This window comes from Seriola aureovittata, chromosome 20, assembly GCF_021018895.1.
Source record: "Seriola aureovittata isolate HTS-2021-v1 ecotype China chromosome 20, ASM2101889v1, whole genome shotgun sequence".
In the NCBI taxonomy this organism is placed as follows: Eukaryota; Metazoa; Chordata; class Actinopteri; order Carangiformes; family Carangidae; genus Seriola; species Seriola aureovittata.
The window spans coordinates 13,168,552-13,191,302 of NC_079383.1; the positions used below are offsets into that span (position 1 = coordinate 13,168,552).

At 41.0% G+C, this 22,751-nt stretch overlaps 1 protein-coding gene across 4 annotated transcripts in view; it reads right to left on the reverse strand.

The window, feature by feature from the left end:
- Window positions 1–1,055: 1,055 nt before the first annotated feature.
- c20h8orf34 (chromosome 20 C8orf34 homolog) overlaps window positions 1,056–22,751 on the reverse strand; it is a 56,863-nt gene continuing 35,167 nt past the window's right edge. For all 4 annotated transcript variants that reach the window (XM_056365033.1, XM_056365032.1, XM_056365031.1 and 1 more), the window contains 7 exons: window positions 19,576–19,661; window positions 19,372–19,445; window positions 12,300–12,426; window positions 8,146–8,636; window positions 6,183–6,279; window positions 2,359–2,397; window positions 1,056–1,528 (listed from right to left, as the gene is read on the reverse strand). In XM_056365033.1, coding sequence (XP_056221008.1) covers window positions 1,521–1,528; window positions 2,359–2,397; window positions 6,183–6,279; window positions 8,146–8,636; window positions 12,300–12,426; window positions 19,372–19,445; window positions 19,576–19,661 — 922 coding nt within the window. In that variant the 3' untranslated portion in view covers window positions 1,056–1,520. The remainder of the gene's footprint in view (window positions 1,529–2,358; window positions 2,398–6,182; window positions 6,280–8,145; window positions 8,637–12,299; window positions 12,427–19,371; window positions 19,446–19,575; window positions 19,662–22,751) is intronic.

Genomic DNA, 22,751 nt, shown 5'->3' on the forward strand with positions numbered 1-22,751 from the left:
GCATTAAAAGCATGATCATCTTTGGAATAATCATGAAGAAGTCATATGGCTACAATCTGAAATACGATACAATACAAAGAAGAGGTATCAGTAATGTTGCCAGCATTTCATCTTTATAAGTTGTGACGTGCCGAGACCTTCGCAGATACTCAGATGGAGGGAAAAGCATCAGAGCGCTGTCTTTGTGTGACATCTGTGGCAGTAATTGAAGTCCTCATCTCAGAACGTATTTCAGAGCTCCTCATGCCATGATATTATGCTGACATAAGAACTGAAAGACTGGAAGAGACACATGAACTCAAAGAAAATATTGATAGTATAAACGGAGTTAGCATGCTGGTGATCTGTGGGACAAGAACAGATGGCAATCTCACCCTGAACTGCCCTCCAACAAAGTGAGAATGTAAAATGAAGTATGAAAATTGGAATATGCAATACAAGATGTTTCCCCTTTCCTTTTCTGACAGGAAAATATTGTTTATGGTGATATAAAGATTATATCAAGGCACCAATGTGACTCGATTATGCCATGTCCTCAAATTCTTCCACGGACCTTTCAAAACCACATCCCTTTCCAATGAGTAATAAATGTGCTGAAATACATGGGACATTAATCCACATACCGTGTTTTACAAGATGGGGTTTTGAATAATTAGTCTTCTCACACATCCAGCAAATCACCCTCAAAGAAACGAGACAGGAGATTTGAGCAGTTCGTTGACCACATCCTGAGAGACGGACTCAAAAGTTGGCATGGCTGGGTGAACCATACCACAAAATTCAGTAGGGTTCGAACGGAGGGATCAGACTGTGTCGGGGTGGAGTTTGTGTCCGTGATGCCTGTGTCTCTAGTGCTGACGTTGCATGTGTATCACTCAAACAGCCACAGTTTAACCAAAACGTGCCCAGGCAAACACACAGAATGTAGTCATGGTCAAGACAGATTTCTACGTCTCTATCAGCACCGCAATTTAACTCTTCTCAAACTCAGCGTTTGCATGTCTCAAAACTCTGAATATTCTCTATACAAAAAGGAAGCGCATAAACAGAAAGGGGACATGTGCACCAAATCATTTTAATTAAGATAACAGCATTCCTTGTATTCCCTCCACGACTTGGGTATTTGTTATTTGAAAAACACTACATCTTTTAACAGTGCATATCAATAAAGGTTTTTCTTAACATGGGTGTGCTGCCCTCACAATGTGAATGTGCACTAGGCCTAAAAAAGTGTGTCAACAACAAAATGCATCTGTTTCTAGACTCCACATTGGAGGTTCAATAGCATGCTATAGAGCAAACAAAAATAAATGTTGTATTCCATACTCTGAAGTAATATTTTCACATTGTATCATACATTTACAGTACAATGTCTATGAAATATCTGTGGAAAAAAGTATACAATCTTTTTTTTCTCTCATTCATATGAATTATAAAAATAATTGTCTCTGTACACATATTCAAAATGTCCAGTGGTTTGCATAATAGTTTGATTGGATCAATGTCTCTGGTCTTCATCACTAAAGGCCTGTGAAAAATGAAAGACAAAAACATCAGTCTCCTAGTAACCAAAATCAGACACATATAACCGCTAATAAGAATAATAACTGGAGCAATTACTATGAAACAGCCATTTAATATTTGAACATGTCATAGACAAACATGAGGTGGAAAATGAGGCCCGGTGCTGCCCAGTGGAGGTTCCAACGACTATATTTCATAATAAGTTCTGGGAGAGCAGTGATTGGGGTGACTTAAAGCAGTGAGCTTTGGGTTTGGTTACCGTGGCAATGCTCTGGCCTCTCTGATAGCCAAGCAGCAGCAGCCTGCTCTCAGATCTCCCTCCAGACTGGCACACTGACACTGGGAACTGTGGGCACCTCCGGAGCCACAAGAAGGAGAACCGCAGACAACCTCAAACCAGACAGACTTTCTCCTTCTCCCAAATGTTGACGCTGAGAGTTGACGCTGTCTGCTGCGTGTAAACTCAGAACCCAAGTGACTTAATGGAACTGGGCAACAGCGTTGCTGTCTCCACACATGGCCAGCCTCCACCAATCACATTTCAGAGCCACTGTGCCCTCCATTTAGCCTGTGACGGTAATTGAATGGACCATAAATGAAGGTGGAGGCTTTCTCAGTAAGTCACCCATTGGTAGTTATTTAGGTAGCATGTTGTGGCTCTACAAATGAGGTCACTGACAGACACTGAGGCTCTCTCGATTTAAGACAGTTGCTTACAATAGCAGAACTCACACATGGCTGGTTTTTGGTGACCCATGGGAAACAGCATTTTATGACATGAAGCTGTCTCTATGGATTTTAGGCTGTGACGCCTCTAACTGTTCAGATCCTCACCTGAAAACACGGATCTCTTATTGGCATCTCGTGCACCACCTGTAAAAAGCAAGACAGAAAATGTGTCACGAAGAGTTGCACAATGACTCTTAAGGGGGATAATCACTGTCTTGCTATGAGTTTTGTGTATACTGTACCTTTAAATATCTAAATATGAAGGTATGGTCAGCAACCAGTTAGCTTAGCTTAGTAAAAACACTGTAAACACACTGTTTATTCTCTATGGTAAAGCTAACAGGCTGTAGCTTCATCCGACAGGTATGAGAGTGATATCAATGTTCTCAGCAAGAGTTTCTCAGGACTGACTGGTGTACGTGCTGAAATGGTTACCATGTCCACCATGTGCAACCACACAACAACACTGTTCCTACAATTATGAATTGTGATTCTTGGAAGATTAATAGTGCAAACTATCTTTGAACACTGTATACATTCAACCCAATGAGGTGTCCTGACAGGTCTGACATAACATTCTGATTTACTACCGATGTGCATGTCTACATTGAATACATTCATGTGCTAAGTGGGATGGCCAGGGCCGTACAGGACAAATGGTTTGTGAAGTGAAGTGAGAAAAAGAACAGATCCCTTTCATCTCAATTGTGGTATGTGTGGTTGTCCTGTTGTGGAGGTTTATAGAATAACAGGAAATAGCTATGGATTTTTCCCCTATTATTTAGCTCTCACCATACACTTGGCGCAGGCTCAGACACATCTGCTGTGATACTGGGAAGAGAGTGTCACTGCACTAATTAAATGAGCCACATATTCACGGACACATGTGCATACAGGTATGTAGACAGACTCAGAACAGAGCAAACCACTTTATGGACAAACATGACCACCATGGTGTTTAAAATGCTCTTGTGTCAAGAGACAGGATGTTTTTTTGTTTTTCTTTTTTACCTTTTCCTGTCAGAGGAAACTGAGTAATTTTGATTGGAAACTTTCTAAGTAACAGGCTAAAGCAGCTGCCCTTCACCTCTGTTTGCAGATTATAATTTTTGAAAATCAGAAAATCACAATGCGATTCAACAGTATTATTTCATAGGTGAAACAACTACCCCTGAAAAGACTGAAAAATTAAGGGGGCAAAAAATGCTCCATGAAAACAATTTTAATGTCTTCCCAGATTAATACAATCACTCACATGTTTAACAAACACACATAAACATGCGCACACCCAAAGACACACGAACCAGATTTCAGCAAACAGTCCTGTGGGCCCTCTCTCACGCCAGAAAGTGCTTTGTCACGTCTTGTGGCTGTTGGGTCTTTTTTCTCTGTCAGTCTCCTCTCCCTGTGTCTAAGCCACCTCTAATTCAATATGTGGCTCATATCCTTTCTCAACATGCCATTACTGCTGCCAAGGATTAAAGCAAGCCTCCAGGGGCTATTACGAAAATTTATCCATTTATTTTGCAAGATACACATTTAGCAAAACAATGACCCTCTAGAGAAACTTGTCAGAGGGGTTATATTTCCATGTGACAACCATTTGCCTGCTTGATCTTTGTTTGACTGGAATTCTTGTTTCATAACGTCAATGAAGTCCCACATGCACTTGGTTTTCAGTTTGAGTAGCTGGTGCTGATGCTTTGTTTACTGAGAAAAAACAGGGCTAAGTTGTTTTGAAAACATTTCTGAATGTATTGAATATGTCATTTTTGGACATGAAGTCGTCTGTCTGCCCATCCTGCACATCGCTCCAGAGCGATATGTCCTAAGAACTACAAGCTAGGTTACCGTGAAATTTAGTTTCCGAATTTTGATCAGGTCATACTGTGACAAGCACAACCACAAGATATCCCAGAGGATGAACATTTTGGACACTCCATGAGTGTCTGTTTGCAGCATGTCAGGCCAAATAATAAAACTTTGCACACAATATCTCATGATCTAATAACACTGGTATGGTCATGAAAATTGCAGAGCAAAATCATGCTTCCAAGGGGATAAACCCTATTGATTTTTTTTTTTTTTTAAGTATTTTTTGGGGGGCTTTTTATGCTTTTATGATACCACAGTAGAGAGAGACAGGAAATGGGGAGGCAGAGAGAGGGGGAACGACATGCAGTAAAGGGCCGTCCGGTGCGGGACTCGAACTGGGGCCGACTGCAGCGAGGACTGTAGCTTCTACATATGGGGCGCCTGCTCTACCCACGACGCCCCTACCCTATTGATTTTATTGACTTCAGAGCCTTTCTTTCAGTGGCAAGATGTGGACAAATGTACTGTCCGATTGGCAATTGTGGTGTGCAGGGTATACACAGGTATACAGTACATACCTACTTATTTGTCAGTCTGCATTGTGTATACCCACTTCTAAATGCCCTCTGATGCGCATCATTTAGTAGTGTCAAAGAACTTTGTGTGCTGCAAGTCAGACTTTTTTTTCCTAGGGTGGCGAAGGAGGTTTAGGCACGAGGAGTGACGCTTGGTTAGGGTTAAGGCAAGAATATCAGGGTAAGCCAATCAGACGCAGAGTAGAGACAGTTATGCATTCACTTTGCCATCCTCTGGGAAAAAAAGAAGAAAGAAATCACTTGCTGGACTAAGGAATAAGGAATAGTTCCCTTTGTCTCACCCTATAGTCTGTGGGACAGCACTGATTGCCAAATCTTCATCTCTTCTGTAGATAATGTTAATTATCAGTATCATTATTCATTTAATGATCCTCTCTCCCTAAAGTCAAGCAACAGAGGTTAAGTGACAATGTGCAAATAATACTGAGCCATTTTTGGGCAAAGCGAATATACAAGAGTAGTCTTACATGTCATTGTTTATGACACAGGGCGTTTATCCTTTGCTGGGTGGGACACTTTAAAAAACTTTGGGGCATCGAGAAGAGTATAGTTAAGAGTACACCACTTCTCCAGGCACCACTACACCACTAACAACTGGTAAGGCTTTAAGACTAGCAACAGTCTCAGTGTGCTATTTGTTCTGTCCAACATCTCCCTACCCCACACAGCAGAGCTGTTCGGTAAAAAATATGGAATATTTACATAAGTTAGTTTTCATTTAGTGCGGCTACAGTATAAATTCAACATTAAACATCTCAGAGGATCTCCGAAGTTTAGCCATATGTTAACCAATGTTAAGAGAGCATAAATTTGACAGTTTGTTAGTCGGCCTCAGTGAACTGAGAACTACTCTTAATTTCACTCTGGCAGGCCTCTGACCATCGGACGTTACTGCCACATACATTCATGTGATTTATGGACCAGAACATTCAAGGAGGTCTGATCTAGTTCTGTCGTGTTCAAAGCCGGACTAATATGCTGCACTGTATATCAACCAGACCATTACTACAACAGGATTTATGACTTTCCAGCTAGAGCTGTTCATGTCTATCGACTGCATCTTGATAGAAATATATCCATTACATGGTTCCAGGAAGGGGAATTTTACATGACATTTCCCCTCTATGACACCCCCGGGATTTCACCCAACTGTGAAATATTGAACTTTTTATGCGGTAGCCCTTGTGCTCCATCTCAGAATTTTACAAGGAATACTTGCACATTAATCGTCAATTTTTAATAGATCTATTGCCACTTTAATGCATTAGTTATTCACTGTGGTAAAGTGACATTACTGTAATGAAATGAGCCTCACGTCTTGCAAAGAAAGAAAATACTGTGGTAAGGTAAAAACATTATGGCAATTAGTCAGAGAAATGTATTTTTAACTGACAGGCTTTTGAGAAACTGAATGTTTCCTCGCTCTCGGAAAGGGCACCTGTAACAGGAGATGACAAACAATGTTAAGTATAAAAAAAGTAAATACAAAAGGAAGGAAGAGCTAGGTACGTCACTCACTCTTATCCTGCTCAGGAGGCTCCAGGATGTCACTGTCTGTGTCACTGGGAATATGCCAGGGCTGTCTGATGGCCTGTAACTGCTGGTAGAACTCATCCTGCAATGGAACATAACAGAACAGCAATGATGGAAGAGAATTCTTACTCATGTAGATAATGGACAGAGGAAAACAGAGATGGAAAATGAGGTTAGAAAAAGAGAATCAGTATGTCAGTTTATTTATCAACCTGTTCATCTCCCTACATGTACTGTATGTTTAATCCAGCTGCGGGATCTTACTTGCCTGTTATAGATTTCAGACATCAAAGCTTATCCAATCTTTGAATGTGTTCTCTTTCAAACAGATACATGTTGTCTTGGTCCTGTCTGAGGTTCTAACGGCGTTACACATAAAGTTGCAGTGACTCCATGAGAAGGAGCGACAGGTCAGAAAACTGAATTGTACAAAATCCCCAATTAAACTTTCAAACACAGATGTCAAAAGCTGACACAGACACAGACACAGACACAGACACAGACACACACACACACACACACACGCACAGTATTCCTTCACTCTCCAACCAGGCCTCATTTAGAGGCTTCAGTCTACATGGGACCAGCTGGCCTCAATAAAACCAGACTGGGTGCAGCGTTTTGGATAATCAAACTAGGTGTCAACTAGTGTTTAAAAAAAAAAAAAAAAAAAAAAAAAAAAAGTATACAGAGGGACTGCAAAATTCCTGCCCACCATTAATAAAGCCTTCAAAAAGGTCTCATATTTAACAGCACTGCTGTTAAGTAGATCATGAAAGGAATATAAGAAAGAAATCCCATTGAAAGTTCCCCTTTTATGCCAGACTCATTTTTCCACAGTGAAATGACATACTACTGTACAGACCTCCGTGACTCTCCACTAAAACCCCACACGAAGAGTGTATTTGTGTTTGTGAGGGTATGCACATGTGTGATATTGTGTGTTCTGGTGCTCACAGTCATAATCTCTCTGTGTAAAGGCTCTTGTGTTCTACAGCCAGCTTTACTTAGGCATCGAGCCTATTTGACACTCAGCGCACACGTTCGCTCTCACTTGCACTGAAACGTTATAGTAAAGCTGGATTCATTTTCAAGTCCTTGACCCAAAGCTTATGACAATTTGACTTCATGTTTTACACACTCTGGATGTACTCGATCTGTTTTATTCCTAGATAAATCTTACATGTAAGAAATCTCTAAAATGTAACATTTTCTGGGGTAGTTCAACATTTTGGGAAACTTTGCTTATTCGCTTTCTTGCCAGCAGTTACATGCAATCAATGCCACTGCCATGTCTGTCCATTAAATATGAAGCCACAGCCAGAAGACACTTAGTTTAGCATAGAGACTAGAAGCGTGACGTAACAGCTAAGCCTGTCTGTGGCCAAAGTTTAAAAAAAAAAAAAAAGGGGGGGGGGTATCTGAATGGCTATTTCTTGGCTAGGCACAGTGCCTACAGTGAATCTTTCTACACTTCTGTTGTTTTTGTACAGATTAAACAGAGACATAAGGTGTTAATAAGTGAGTTTTACAGGTGTTAGAGGGTGATTACATTTTGACAGAGCCAGGCAAACTAATTTCAGTCTTTATGGTCAGCTAAGATGACTGTGTCCTGACGCTGGCTTTGTATTTAATGGGAAGATAAGGGTATATAAGTGTATTTTCCAAAATGTTAAACCGTTCCTTTACAAATAACAGTTACAGCACTGACACTTGCTCCATTACTAAACGTGTAAAAACGATTTAAAGTTTTTTTTTTAACTTTTTTTGCTGTACCTTTGACAAAGACCACCCAGTTGTGTCTGTGTCAGAACGGAATTTGTGAAGGCAATGCTTCCACAATGCGACTTCGCCTTCGTGCACTTTTGCTTACATCACTTCTTACACCACAGTGAGCAAAAATATGTTTTTGATGATAAAAGGTATATCTCTCAATTCGGAGTCTTACCTCAGACAGATAGGCCCGTAGGCTGGCACCAAGGCTGTCTGTAGTGCTTAGCCCAGGAGGGGTGAGCAGCGGTCGGGGATGCATGGGCTGACTCGTGGGCGTGACGGGACGGCTCCGCGACCTCCTGAAGGTCACCTCTTTATGAGATCCAGGGTTAAAGGTGGAGCGTGTCAGTAAACTATTTGGCGTCAGGGGCCTGCTGGGTGTTCGGGGGGTTTGAGTCCTGCTCCCTGGGTTGCTGGGAGATTGAGTCCGACCCATGACCAGGGAGGTGGGCTTGGGGCTCAGCAAAGGGAGACCCACGCCACAGGGCTTGCCTGAGAGGCTGCCGGCTGGAGACTGGGGCCTGGAGACCAGACTGGGGAGAGGAAGCGTGTCGGGCAGCGTTCTGTGGTGAAGAGGGGTGTGGAGCAGACTACTGTGCAGATTGTTAGAGCTCCGAGTGGTCATCTTCCCTGCTTCTGCCAGCTTGGCCAGATCCTTCTCAACCTCTGCAGGAAAAAAAAAAAAAAAAGGGACATAATCCAAGTTAGAATCCAGATCATCATATTTTAAATTTAAAAACAGTCAACACATACACTGTCTGAACAAGTAAGCTGGTGTAGTTACCAGATTTGAATCATATTTTTGAACTGGATTTTGATAAGTGTACAATGATACCTGTACCATTTTACACCAGATAACGCAAATGAACGCGGGGATTCCCTGATAGAGTCGGGTTTATTTTTCATTACATATTCAGAGGATGTGGAGGTTGGTGCACTGATGATTCACAAACTTTACAGAGCATTAAAGTGGGCGAGACTGCTCAGTTTAATCCTTCTTCTGGGCAATGATGACAATATTTATAGACCCTGTAAATTGTGGTGAATCCAACTTCCTCTGTCAGAAAAGGTTCCAAGTTGATATACAGTAAGCACAGCCTGGTAATATTTTTGTTCCTCGTTCCTGACAAAAGCACATTTGTTTGCCTCACTGGTAGTCTCAAAAACATTTCTGTTTGTAAAAGAAGTGACGCTGCCAACTTCTGTGATCAACATCTGGGTCATTTTTTCCGTGTTTCATGCTTTCATTCCAGATCTTGGCAATCAGGACTCAACACACCAGTCTGGGAGTTATCATTTGAGAGGGATAATTTCAGGGATGACTCATCAGCTGTGAGTATTTCTGGAAAACTGTATATGTGTGACGTTAAATAAGTAACAAAAGGAAGCATGACAAGTATTTCACAAACCTCGACTCCCTTGTTTTTGAGCAAATGGTGCTTTCGCCCTTTACAAACAACATTTTTCCACACTAAAATGTGAAACACATGCTCCCTATTCACTGACAACTATCCATTTAGTATGCAAAGCAGAGAACGCCTGCAACACTACTCTGGATGCAGCTTTGGGACATTACTGGGTTGGTTCGAAATCTATTCCAGACTATTTTGTATACAATCCTTGAGGGATCAAATACATTCAATGCTCTGACATGGATAATTAGATTGCTGTTTCTGTGCTTAATCAGCTCTGATTATATGGAAGTTGACCTTTACAGCGAGATACATTGCAGAGCACATACTGAATACTGCCTTGACCATGTGCATATACACTGCATGACATTGTGTCTGTGTTGCTTTAACCCTAATACACTGTACACGTGTTACTTCTCTAAATAATAAGAGAGAAAAGTGAAGGTACAGGTCGCAGCTTGGCCTCACTCTGACCGACTCTGACTGAAAAGCTGAAAGAAAATTAACTCTCTGGGGTGTTCAGGGCATATCATGACATCAGCCTGTGGAAGTGGCAGGACTGCAGTGTATAACAGTATAGTAGAAACCATAAAGCGGCTTTGTTATAAGGTTGAAAATCTGTATAACAGTGAGATCATAACCGTAAGACCTGCTGAGGGGCAAGTACTTCAGTGATTTCCCCGTTTAAACCCTTAACCGCACACACCCTGTCCACCATGACTGGTGTTATTATTATATCGTAAACAGGATATGTTCATTAGTAATCTGTTCCCATAAAGTTGATTTTTTAATCTCAAGTTATTTACCAGTTGAATGATAAACACCACATGTTTTTGTTATGAAAATCACTCTCCCTTCCTTAAATGGCTGGTCCACTCATGATTTTATCGTAAACCAGTTGCTTCCCTCGACTTCCTGGCATTAATAAGAGGCCTGTCATATGCAGCTTTACTTTAAAATTCTGTGCAGTTGACCGTGTTTAGCACAGAAATATTACAATCCATCTCACAGACACTGATAAATAATGACAGCTCCTACAGATCAAAGAGTTACCATCAAAATCCATATGGTAGAAATCTTTGATAGGTTTTGATCCAATCATTCGGTAATAGGAAGAGGAAAAATGTGGAGAAAATGAGACAGAGAAAAGGAGACAAGAACAAATGGAAACAGATCTAATCTATTAAACTCTTTGATCAAGCAGCAGTTGCACGTGGTGAGAGAGTACAGGGCCAGAGCACGCTATACAACCATTTAGAACTCATGCAAACTTTACTAGGTCCCTTCTCTGAAAATAAACGAATGCACTAATGACATATCATTTGTCTGTATTTCAGCTGCAGGCTTGCAACGGTACAACATACTGCTTGCCTGGAGAAATTCAAACACCAGCAATTGTCCTTGGATTAGAACAAAAATGGGCACATTTCAAATATGGTGTAACTATTGAACCGCAATACTTTTTGACCATAAATATATATATGTAGCATCATAAAGTGTCAAAAATCAAAAGCTGGCATTGAATGCTCAGTAAAGTTCTTAGCCTTGTTACACACTGATGCGTAGAGCGATATGGCATGTCTGTGTGAAATAGCAAAAAGGGATTGAATATACGTTCATAATTCCGAAACCAGTGAATTGTATCAGCAATAGCAGACGTTTTAAAACAAAACCCACCCTGAGGTGAAACTCTAATCAAACTGTACTTAACATCCTTCAGTGACAAATTCAGTGAGCAATAATTTATGTGTGTATTATCAAAAAAAAAGAAAAAAAAAGAAAGAAGATTCCTTTCATCACAAAAAAAGGAAACAAGGGATGATTGCACAACCATAGAATTGGGGTAATGATTTGAGATGAAAAATAAGGCTCTGGCTCCAAACAAGGAAAGTATTAGCGGCTAGTAAAGGCTTGAAAGAGTTGAATTAGCTTGTTGAACGGCTTCCCTGAGATGCCTGGTGGGAGCACTAAGCCTGAATATGCAGTATCTCGTTGTCAAACAATCAATACCATCTGAGGACCTCTGGGGGAAAGTTAGTGTGTTGTTAACACAAATGGTCCTAAGCGGCAGTTTGCTGTTTTGTACCGTGTTCACAGAGGCAACCAGTGTTTTCGGTGCTGATGTGCAGATGAACTAAGAAGGTTGTTGCAGCTGGGACCGCTGTTGGGGTGACACTAATAGGTTCACTAAGTGGGATGAAAACGCTTCAAATAAGTTTGGTATGTGAAGGCACGTACGGAGTCTTTACACACAGTGACACTGTCAAACAGAGGGGGAGGACATGCATAAACAAGCAAGTGGGTGACACATGACGGCGAATGGCGACGTTCCCTCTGGCCGCCGTCCCAGGCTTTCATCTGATTCATAAGCAAATACGTACTTGATCATTATGACAACAAAAGCAGTCTGAGTCACACAGACGTCACATATATCAAAGACGAGCATCACTGCGCTAGGAATAATGATTTCCAAAACGCCACTCTGTCAGACAAAGCCATTCTCCAGCTTCGATCATTTCCAAATGACTCAGCAGAGCTCGGCTTACTGATTGAACCTGTCAAAGCTGGAGCTCAGATAAATTCCTGGCATGTGGAAATTACTTTAATTAGTTTTTCTATTTAGTCTTGACACATTTAACTTTTTAATTATCCAAGAAAATCCTTTGGCCAAAAGCGGTGCATTCTTTGGCTAGACTCTCCCCCTCCCACTCCTCATAAATGCTCCCTACAGCCCTTTCCATTTCAGACATCTCTGTAGTTCAGTGTAGACTATGTTCTGTATTCCAAAGAAAGTATTTGATTGGACTTTTCTTATACAATTCATCACTAAAGCCCCCCAATACATACATACATAGACAAACTCAACTCATACAGACACAAAGACACAGCACAGTTACACATACACGAAGCTGCCTACCAGCGAGCTGTTTGCCCATGTTCTCCAGCTCTTTAGAAAAGAGGGAGTCACCCAGTAGCAGGCCCGTCTGCCCGGCAGAGCTCCCACCTCTCACAGCCTTCAGATCAGCCTCCCAGACAGCCTGACGCTAGTTAGCAAGGAGAACACAGAAGAGAGAAAGTCGCATTAGAAGAAAGACCCTTCAATTAACTCTTTATATTATTTTCAGCTATTGCTGGAAATATCTGAGCCATATCTCCTGGAAAGAAAGAGGCAATTATTATTTTATGGGCTTTAGAAAAACACAAGAAACCACAACAAGTGTAGATGAAAGCACAGAGCGTGCAGTGCACTGTGTTTAGTGAATGTGAGATGTAAGACTTTCAGTAGTGGCTCAGGAATTTTTTGTATAACTTTCAGTAAATCTATAGGAGCATGTATGAGCACTAGTCTGTTGGCTAAGAGCCTGACAGCAACAAATCTTGCACAAGAAGTTAAGGAACAATAAATCAGTCAGTCATTCTGGATAGTTATTGGTATTATACAAAAGTAAAGACGATCTTATTCTAAAGCATAGGAAATAAAAAGAAATTCTAAAAAAGGCAGATAGGATCAGTAATAGTGGCTGCTCTCGCCTATTTTGCTCCTACCTCTTCCTGGCCAAGCGTATGATTTGGAAAGGGACCTGTTAGACAGACTGGGCTTTGCCAAGTCCTGTAATGGCAGCGTGCCTAATCCTCCTATTTATTCCTATGATGGGACACAAGTGGCCAGATGATCTGTTAAGCCAATGGACCAAGTGCACACGAGCTCCAGGCACAGGTGAGAAATAAAACCTGTCAGACATAATTCCACCTTCCTGCAAGTTTGGTTTACACTAGGTAAGTTATGATACCACCGATGCCAGGACTTACATCATTTGATGTGCTAAGCACTTAATGAGAGACTGACTTGATTTGACAAAGTGCTGACACAGAATAAGGCTCTGGGAGATCTGTGATGTACATTAAGTGCAGTCTTTCACAAAAACCTGGGATGTGACAGGCTCCTCGTTTTATGATTTTCAGGCTTCAAAGTCGACTGAGCAGTCTTTCCAAAGAGGAGGTATGGTGGAAAACAAGTGAAGCAACTATCCTGTGATAAATGACAGAACATGATTCCCAGGGTCTGTGGCACTGATCTTTGTGTCTGTCAGATACATGAGGCGTTCTGTGGCAGCAGAACCACAACACCACAAGCCAATCCTTAATTTCAGCCCTCATAAAGGAGCAAGGCGGGAAGAGCGTTCTTACTGAATCCCCTCCCCAACTTAATTTCTCTCTCTTTGGTGGTATCCCCCCAAATCCAATAGCATGACTTCATCTTGTCCTCCTCCAGCTCTGGGTCTTCTCAGCAATAACAAACAAGGCCACCAACAGATCCCCAAATGTATTTGTATAATCTTTATTATACTGTAAGTTATTAAACAGTGTATAAAGGTGCGACTGCTACAAAATCCATGTCCTGGTTTCACCTTGATTCTATTAAAATCCACTTTATTGTGATGCCTTAAAAAAAAGCCCAGCCTCACTTCATGAGACCAGTTGGTGTGCATAGATTTATTCTTATCAGCAATATCCATAGTGCAGCATTTGCATTGCTACTGCCCTAAAGCTCTTCTGTCCACTAAAGGAAAGATTATCCTGTAATCAGGACCATATATCCAGTAGAGTGCAGACTGGAGGCTGACGCTGGTGGTACCGTAGTCCTGTGGCTAGGTAAACAAACAGGATATACCGAGTCTGCAAGCAATTCACTTCCTCAGATAACATCAATAAACAAACAGACATTTCGATCAAAATATGTTTCATCAAGTTTGGTGAAATCATACATATTTACAAAGTCACCGGGACGACGTCAACATGCACAGTGTAGTATAATGAAATAAAAATTTTAAAAAAGCCTACAAAACAGAATGGCTCTATGTGGTAAATAGGGGTAAAAACAAAAAAAAAAATAAACAAAAGATGGACCTGATTACACACTGAAGAGACACAATGAAGTGATGAGAAGTGATTTCCCTTCACCGTGGTTTGAAGCAGCTATTGTCCTTATCTGAGACAATGTACTCCATGACATGAGATGGGTCAAACTTTTATTTATTTATTTTTTTTTTTCTCTCCATTGTATGGATGCTTAGATTGGATGCTTTAATCTACACAGACAAAGAGATGAGATGAATGCCTTTTCATCTCCAAAATAAAAGCGTGGCTATGATTTTTGCAATGACTTACGAGTATATTAATGTCAGTGGCGCAAAACCCAAGTTGTATAATCTCCCTCCCACTATGACAAAACTGAAAGACCTAAAAGAGGGAAGGGAAAAACCCTCTGGTGATGCTCCTGCCCAACTAACAAACATGGATCTTGTTTCTTGCAAAATTGATTCCATGTTGAGGGCAAACAAGACAGAAAGAGAGAGGATGGAAGTCTAGAGTTAAATATTTTATAGCCTGCATGTGTGCAGCTATACGTGTGTGGTCACCAGTAATAATCACCACAATCTGGGGTTTGGTCCAACGTTGCCCTCCACACAACAAGAACTGTTTGGGATGTGTGCATGCAGTCACAGACCTCAAACATGGCTGGGCTGGGTTGGAGGTTTGAGCCTACTGCTGGCTTCGCTAAGCACAACTGATGGACTCTCTTGTTGTGGTCAGGCCAGGGTAACGAAGGGACTAGTGCATACACACGAACGCACACGCACACACATATATACAACAAAACACATACAGGTCTGCTGTATTTCCCATTTCTTATTTTTTTAGACTTTTACCTGGGCAATTTGACACAAATTGGAACTATTTATTGCTGTGGGTAAAAGAAGCTATTCTATTCTACAAGACTGTTTCTTGAATTTCTCCTAGGGGATAAATAAAAGTATCTATCTATCCGTGCATCATGGACTCCATTACGCATGGGTCTAAAAGACTAATTGTGCTACAGTTGCTTGAACTTCACCTTGCACATTTTTGTGTCACTATACGGTGAAGGTTTTCAGTCCTTGCGATGTTGTAGCAACAGTCTTACCAATAGCTTCTACCTTTTTAAACTTTTCCTTTTGGGTTTTAAGACTGAAACCGAATGAGACTTATACTAGTGTAAATGTAACTGCACTTTTAAAAATTCTGGATGACTGCCACTTAGGCGTAGCAAAGCCAGAGCACGCATCTCATGGGCTCAGATAACGCTCCAAGATTAAAAATTCGAAAAACTTCCAAAATGTAAAAGTCAAGAGCGAAGATCAGTAACAGCACAGGAAGTACCGATTCTTTTCAAATCAGGTGCAGGATGGGTTGATACTCGAGTGAAGAAGAGAACATCCTGGCAGAGGGCATCTTTGTCAGCATAAGGATTTGATCTGCACATGTATTGGATAGAGAACATTGTGCATTGTAACACTGTGTCATCTCTCAGTCTCTGATTAACAGGGAGAGATCAAACTCTCTCACTCTCATGACCCTAAGCCACTTGTATTATATTTTCTTAAAACATGTTCAAATGTATGTAACGAGACATTACAAGATTATTTATTTATATATTCCTGGACTCTGGGGTGCAAAAGAAAAAAAAAAAAGAAAAAAAAACAATTTAAAATTTTCCTATTTCATCTATATTCCACATTAAGTTCCTAAAATGGGTTGATCCAATAAATCCAATTGTAAGAAACTGGAGATGCTATGTTTTCCAAATAACTGATTTAGCTGTTTAAGCCCCTTCCAGCTTGAATGGCCGTTGGAGGATATGGGATGTGAGGGGTAACACTCAACTTTTAATGAGTTCCTTTTGTCTTGGCTCACAGCAGAAACACCTAATGGATTTTATGGACTATATACAGAGCTCACCAGCTCATGGGCCCAACCACTGTGTTAGCGCGGCCAAAAGCAGAGAGGATATTGACAATAACGCATAATTACCCTCCCTATTCAAGCATTTCGAGGACGGGTTGTATGACATACTGCCTGTCCCCCAGTCAGAGAAGAACAACCAACAGAGAGAGTTAAAGTGTTGCGGCCAAAAGAAAGCGCAAAAGGGTGAAAATTAGGAGACGGCAAATGAAAGGAAATAATAATGTTCAATTAGTAAGGTGAGAAGAAAGAAATAAACCATCTTACTAACTGAACATACATTAGTAAGCAGCTAGATTGGATTTTAAGCGCCAAATAGTGCACACACATGGTCATTAATATTTCAAATATGAGCCGAATGGTGTGTGCCACAAAAAATAATAACTTGTATATTCAAATAATATAAAGTTCACTAACCTTCCCACTGCATTTACTATTGGGCTTTTACTTTGATACCGTACGAAACAAACTCATAAGTCTATTGAAACCGTTTCTTACGCTGTTCACTATTACACTATGATGTACACACACTGTAACAGTATATACAGCTTAGGGTTTTTCACATGGTTTTGACATTTGTAATATGGGATTATCCTAGTTGTTGCAAGCGGGATTTCATTTTTAAATGGGCTATTTCATAAATAGAACATTTGAATATTCCAAATACAACAGAAGCGTAAATGCACTCAATGAGAAACAAATATCACTGACCTAATGTAATGTCAAAATGACCATGACTCTGCCAGATAAACAGCAGTAATCTTTAGTGAGGGTTATTGTTTAGGTTTAGGTGCATGTTGGACCCTAAAAGTTGCAGAGCCACTAATAGAGTTTTGGGGATAAAATAAAATAGTAAATCGTGGTGATTAGAACTGCAACACAACTCTATGTGTATTTAGAAAATGAACATAATAGCTATTTTATATTGAAAAGTAAGCTAACATAACAAGCCATGCAGCACAAAAACGATTTTACCATGACTGTTAGACTGGTTGTTTTATTTTAACAACGTGTAAGGCCATAGCGCACAGATGACAAATTAAGGAAAACCACTAATATGGAAAATCTATAAATCCTAAACAACCTTTGGGGAAGAAAACTGCACTAGAGATACATATATAGTAAAGAACAGAGATTTGCTCAGAGGATAACATTGCATGTATAACTTTGGAGGTGTGGGGAGCAGACTGGTGCCAAATATAAAAAGCCATACAGTGTATCGGCTCAGCCTACCCCTGGCCCAAACTCAAATTCCCCTGGAAACAGAAATAAACCATCACAATGGCTCTGCCTTGTATCATACACCTGGCATTGCATCACACTAATTATCTTATTTCGACTGTACAAATGAACAGTTTCCCCCGGCAGACTTTATGATGGTAACACCCATACAAGGTAAATTTGATTAAAACATATCACTTAACACTTACAAAGGAAACTGTAGAAGAATTTCTTGGGGAATTTGCTCTGGCGATTGCTTTAGGAAAGTATTTGTCTTTATGAGGCAATTATCACCTAAAGGAGCTGGCAGAGGCAGGGGGCCTGTCGGACTAATAATGATAACCATTAACAGTGTTTACTTTCCAACATCACCAAGCTTTTACTGCCCAAACCAGGGCAATATACAATTCAAGGCATACTACATTTATGGACAGCCGTACATGATGAAATGTGCTAATAATAAAATACGACTTCAAACCTTTAAACCGAGACAAAGTTGCATGCATGCCTTCTTTAACACTAATAATTAGTGCAGCGAGTGAAGAAACAATTGGACGCTTGTGTCCTCACTTTCTAAATACATGTTAAATATACACAAGTAGCAGCAGGAGATATAATAAGTTAATTTAAAGAAAGAGGAAACATAGTTATTATTATTTTGCTTACTGTATGATTTCAAACATTGTTCATAAAAGCATCACATTTGTTTTCTGTAGCCTTTAGCAATTGTGGCCCACAAGCCCCCGAAAGGACCAGTTAAACTAACAAGCTATTACAGGTAGTTTTTGCCTTTCAAAAAGAGCCAAACACAAGCAAGTAAACACAAAACAACCACATGCACGACAGTAGGTGACAGGACACGTCTGCACTTGCGGTTTTCATATGGGACATATTAGTAGCTTGTTCTGAAGGCTTAACCTATGGAGAAGTGGATGGAGTGTTTAGTCCTTTGGTTTATAAAGCTAAAGTAGAGGCTCCAGGTGGATGTGAAGGTCAGTGGTAAAGAGAGAAAACATATCTAGTTGAAAGCTAAATTATTTAGCTGGACTCTCTGAAAAAAGATGTTATTTGGTATTGAACTGAAACAGTCTATTACCTTTTCACCCGTTATATAACAGTTATACGCATTTGTCTAAAAGCCGATTTATAAAATAGGAAAGTGAGAATAAAATATGCAGTTTGATGTTATAAAGTCCAGAGTTTCTCTAATTTCTGGATGGTGTCTTGCCTGCGTTTGGTCTAATCCGTCAGACTTCCGACTAGAGGCTTTGATTCAACAGGTCCCTCAGTCTGTGAAAGTCTGCTCCCAGTTAGTCTGGAGCCTCTCTGCATCTGCTCCACACACGGAGCAATGCCTTGGCTCCAAACCTCTTTCTTTCTTTTAAAAAGTGCTGTAAAAAGCCTTGTCTAACACTTAGATTGGGCAATTATAAAAAAGGTATTGCCTTTTTTTTTGGGAGGGGGGGTGATTATACAAAGGTACAGGCGTCTTAGCTGACCGCTTTATGAACAACATGTGAGTGTTTGTGTCTGAGTCTGGTGCGTGCCACAGTAGGCCTCTATAGATTTCTTCCCTGAAGCGTGTGAGGTTATCGCACAGTCCTATTGAACAAAACTGTGTGTGCTCCTATAACCCATAAATATTTAGCTCTATTGTATAAAACGTCTGAATCATCCTCAACTCTCGCTGTGTCACTAGATACGCTTTTCATTTGTTCCTTTCAGTGCCCTTAGAGGTAAGCAAAGTGATACAGGGAGATTTCTAATTGGGGTATCAATTGTTCAGCACTATCAACTGTTGTGTAAGCTGAAATGCCCACATCAAGATGTATCAGTTTTGCTTGGGTCTTGTCCTATTAACAAGAAGCTTGAGGTGGTTTTTCGCTCACTCTCAGACAATAGAGGCGGAGGAGAGAGTGACGTGGTAACTGATGGTTGTATAGTGATCTTAATTGTTTGGTGATGGATGTAGGGAGGACACTTACAGAGCCCGACACTTGAGACGAGGCCTCGCATTCCTGCATCCGTCCCGCCACTGTGTCCACCCCGGGCAGTGGAGCTGCTCCAGACAACACACATAAACAGGAAAAAAAAAAAAAAGGAAGAGAGAGCAGAACATGAGACCACAAAAATGCCAAAAGAGGCAGAAAAATAACTACTTTGAATTTGAACTGCGTTACACAACTTACAGGAGATGTCAGGTACAGCTTGTTCAGATATGTGAGGCCTGTGCTCCTCTTCAGATCGACTGTCTGATAGACTGTCCCCCTGCAACCTGGAAACAACACGTAACACGTATACACTACTGTACACATTGGCAACAGAGTACATTTAGATAATCTCTCAAATCAGCATTTTTCAGCCACAACATTACAACAGATGTTTGGAAACTGAACGTCAGATAACAAAAAAAGCAAGCAAGTCGGTATCAGTCTGAGGTGATGAGACAAAGAGGAAGTGTTTAGCGAGTTCAGAATCTCTTCTTTTGAAAAATCTGGGATGGTACCAAGAAAGGAGGAACATGGGGTCACAAACCAAATCTTGTCATCACCGCTTCTCAAATTATATCTGAAATAGTCCCTTCTTTTAAATGAAACCATAGTAATGCATTCACAGACATATGGTGCACAGAATTAAACTGTGCACGGCTCACTTGTTTCAGAAGCTTGCTGAAAAAAGCAAAACTGAAAAACTGGCTCAAAGATTCTGCTTCCCCTTACATCTTTCAGTTACTGTTCTTTATCATGATCTGTTCCAAGCATTTTTTTTCCCCCAGAGATATCTGTTTGAACTGAAATGGAAGCAGGTCTGAGAGATTTGGTTGTCTCCTTAAGGTATTAAAAGATTTAAGTTTCCCTTAGATAGGGAAGTTCACTGTGGGTGAAAGACAATCAGCGATTGAAATGCATTTTAAAAAAGGAAGATAAACACGTTACAAGAGGCTTTTCGCTACATTAATACTCTTCTACAAACTAATTCACACACTCTCGACAACAGAATGGAATTAAACCGGCATTTATTTTTCTAAAGCATATTTTAACGACTGTAAATCATACCGCATATTAACTGTAATTACACACTACTTTAGCTCCAAATTCTTGCGCTGCATGTTATTTCCATGTCATCAGTGCAGCCGTTAGCTGGAGACAAAAGAAAGTAATTCATGCACTTTCGAGGCACGGCTGCATTCCCTCCCAGCCACAGGGCCTCTTGATTTCTACCTCTACCATGAGGGTAAAAGCAAAAAACTGCTTTTTAAAGTGTATTCTATTTCGTTTCTTTCTTAATACATCCCTCTCCTTGTCTCTCCTTCTCTTTAATGGTCTTTATAAGACCATTAAGCAGTACCCAGGATGACTATCACAAGGCCTTCCCATTCTCTGAACAAAAGCTGCTCATAGCCGCAAGTCCTGACTACTATTCCCTCAGTACATTCCTGATATGAAAGCAATTAATTTAATGAGAACTACAAGCCCAAAAGAGGTTTGAGGAGATCTATCCATTTCCTTGGACAGCTCCGCCAACTGCTCCGGACTATGCCCAAGATCTGGGATGCGTTTGCACACAGGAGGTTTTGTGGCAGGAGCACACAGCCATTAAACGAACTGATCGAATGCATGAACGAGGTGGATGAAATGCTGGTGCGACCACAGCTGTAGCCCAAGAGACAGAGACATGGCCACAACACACAGGCCACATGGCACTTTACACTTCAACCAACCAGCAGAGAGCGAGAGGAAGCAGCGTGTTTCCTGACCTGCCACTGCTAGTTAGGAGCCACACAGGCTGACTGGACTGTTCGCTGGTGTGGACAGTGTCTGGACAGAAGGGAAGGAAAAGGATAAAGGCTGAGAAAGGTGGCTAACAAGGCTGGGATCAGTTTCATTACAGGGTCAGCAAGTTCAAAAAGAAATGCGTTATTGCCACGCAGCTCTTAGTAATAATGAATTGACGATTCATTTTAAAATTCAAGGGAGTTTTTCCTGAAATAAACGTTTTCTTCAACCTGTTTTTGTATGTGTGATGTTACTGTGTCATCGACATATAATTCATTCAGGGCTCTTGCCTCCTTGGAATGACCTGCACTTGTTACAGGTGGATCTGGGAAACACAGTAACCTTCATGAGTGCTGCTGGGATCGAATAAAAGCTTGTTGGGGAGCGACAGAGTTGTCGCCTTCACGCTGTGGGTGTGAAAGTAAGCGTCACCTCTCCTTGGCTTTGGGTGGTACGCGGTACGGTAGAGCCAAGTGGCTTTGTCTTGTTTGACCGCTTAGACGACTAGAGGGAATCGAATACAGTTTACATGTTTTCCAACCAAGGTTTGATGCACAGAGTGACGGACCTCACTGACCCGCAACAGCTCATACGCAGAAAAAAAAGGAGAAGAAAGAAACGGCGCTGAATTCTAATGTGTGTGTTTTATTTTGAGGTGATGGGTATGTGAGGAATGCTTGTCCAACTTGGGTCATTGTTCACATATCCATGAAAAACTAAGGAAGCCTCTACTATCTTTGTGAGAGTTATACAATATCAGAAAGAAACCACTCGGTCTTCTTTGGCCTTCATTTTAAAACTACATTAACTATAAAAGTAACTTAAAGTGTAAAACTTGCAAGGTCACATCTGTACAGTAGTACTGTCTGCAGGTGTGAAACATGAGGGCATCGACAGTGCCACATGTGTTAGTCTTCTGAGGAGCGAGTTTCAAGGTTGGCCGCATATGGAGCCATGTTTGAAAGGTGTTTCTGTGAATCCCATCAAGACGGCGCTAACGCAGACAAAGCATAAGGTCTCTGTTCGGATTGCCCCCCTCCAAACTCCTCCCTGACCTCTGCCCACACATCTTCTTTTCACAACACTCTGTCAGTATGCGTGCGAGGACATGCATGCACATGTTTTTATGTGTGGATTCATGAATATCTGTGTGTGTGTGTGTGTGTGTGTGTGTTCATGCACGGAGCCCTCCACAACCTCTGATTCCAGAATTGTGTGTCTCCAGAATAGCACAAAAGGCATACCATGCGTGCAACACTTTTCCAGCTTACTGATCTGTTTATGACCCTCTCGCTCACCAAAAATGACTATGAAAGACCACGACTCCTTCGCCAGTAAAACTTGGGAAGGATTTGGTGGTCAGGTTAAAGAGGACGAAGCAAGAATTTGGCCTGAACTAGAAGGAGAGAGGAAGACAGAGAAGGAGAACAGATGTCTGACATTTTAGTCAGGAGAAAAAAAAAAAACTCAGTGCAAGCGCCAAAAAGGACTCCAGATACAGATGCTGCTTTGCTTTGCCACTGATTCAACCAGAGAACTCAATGATATGCCAGAGGTATAAACTATTTGCTTAAAAACATCCAGTCGAT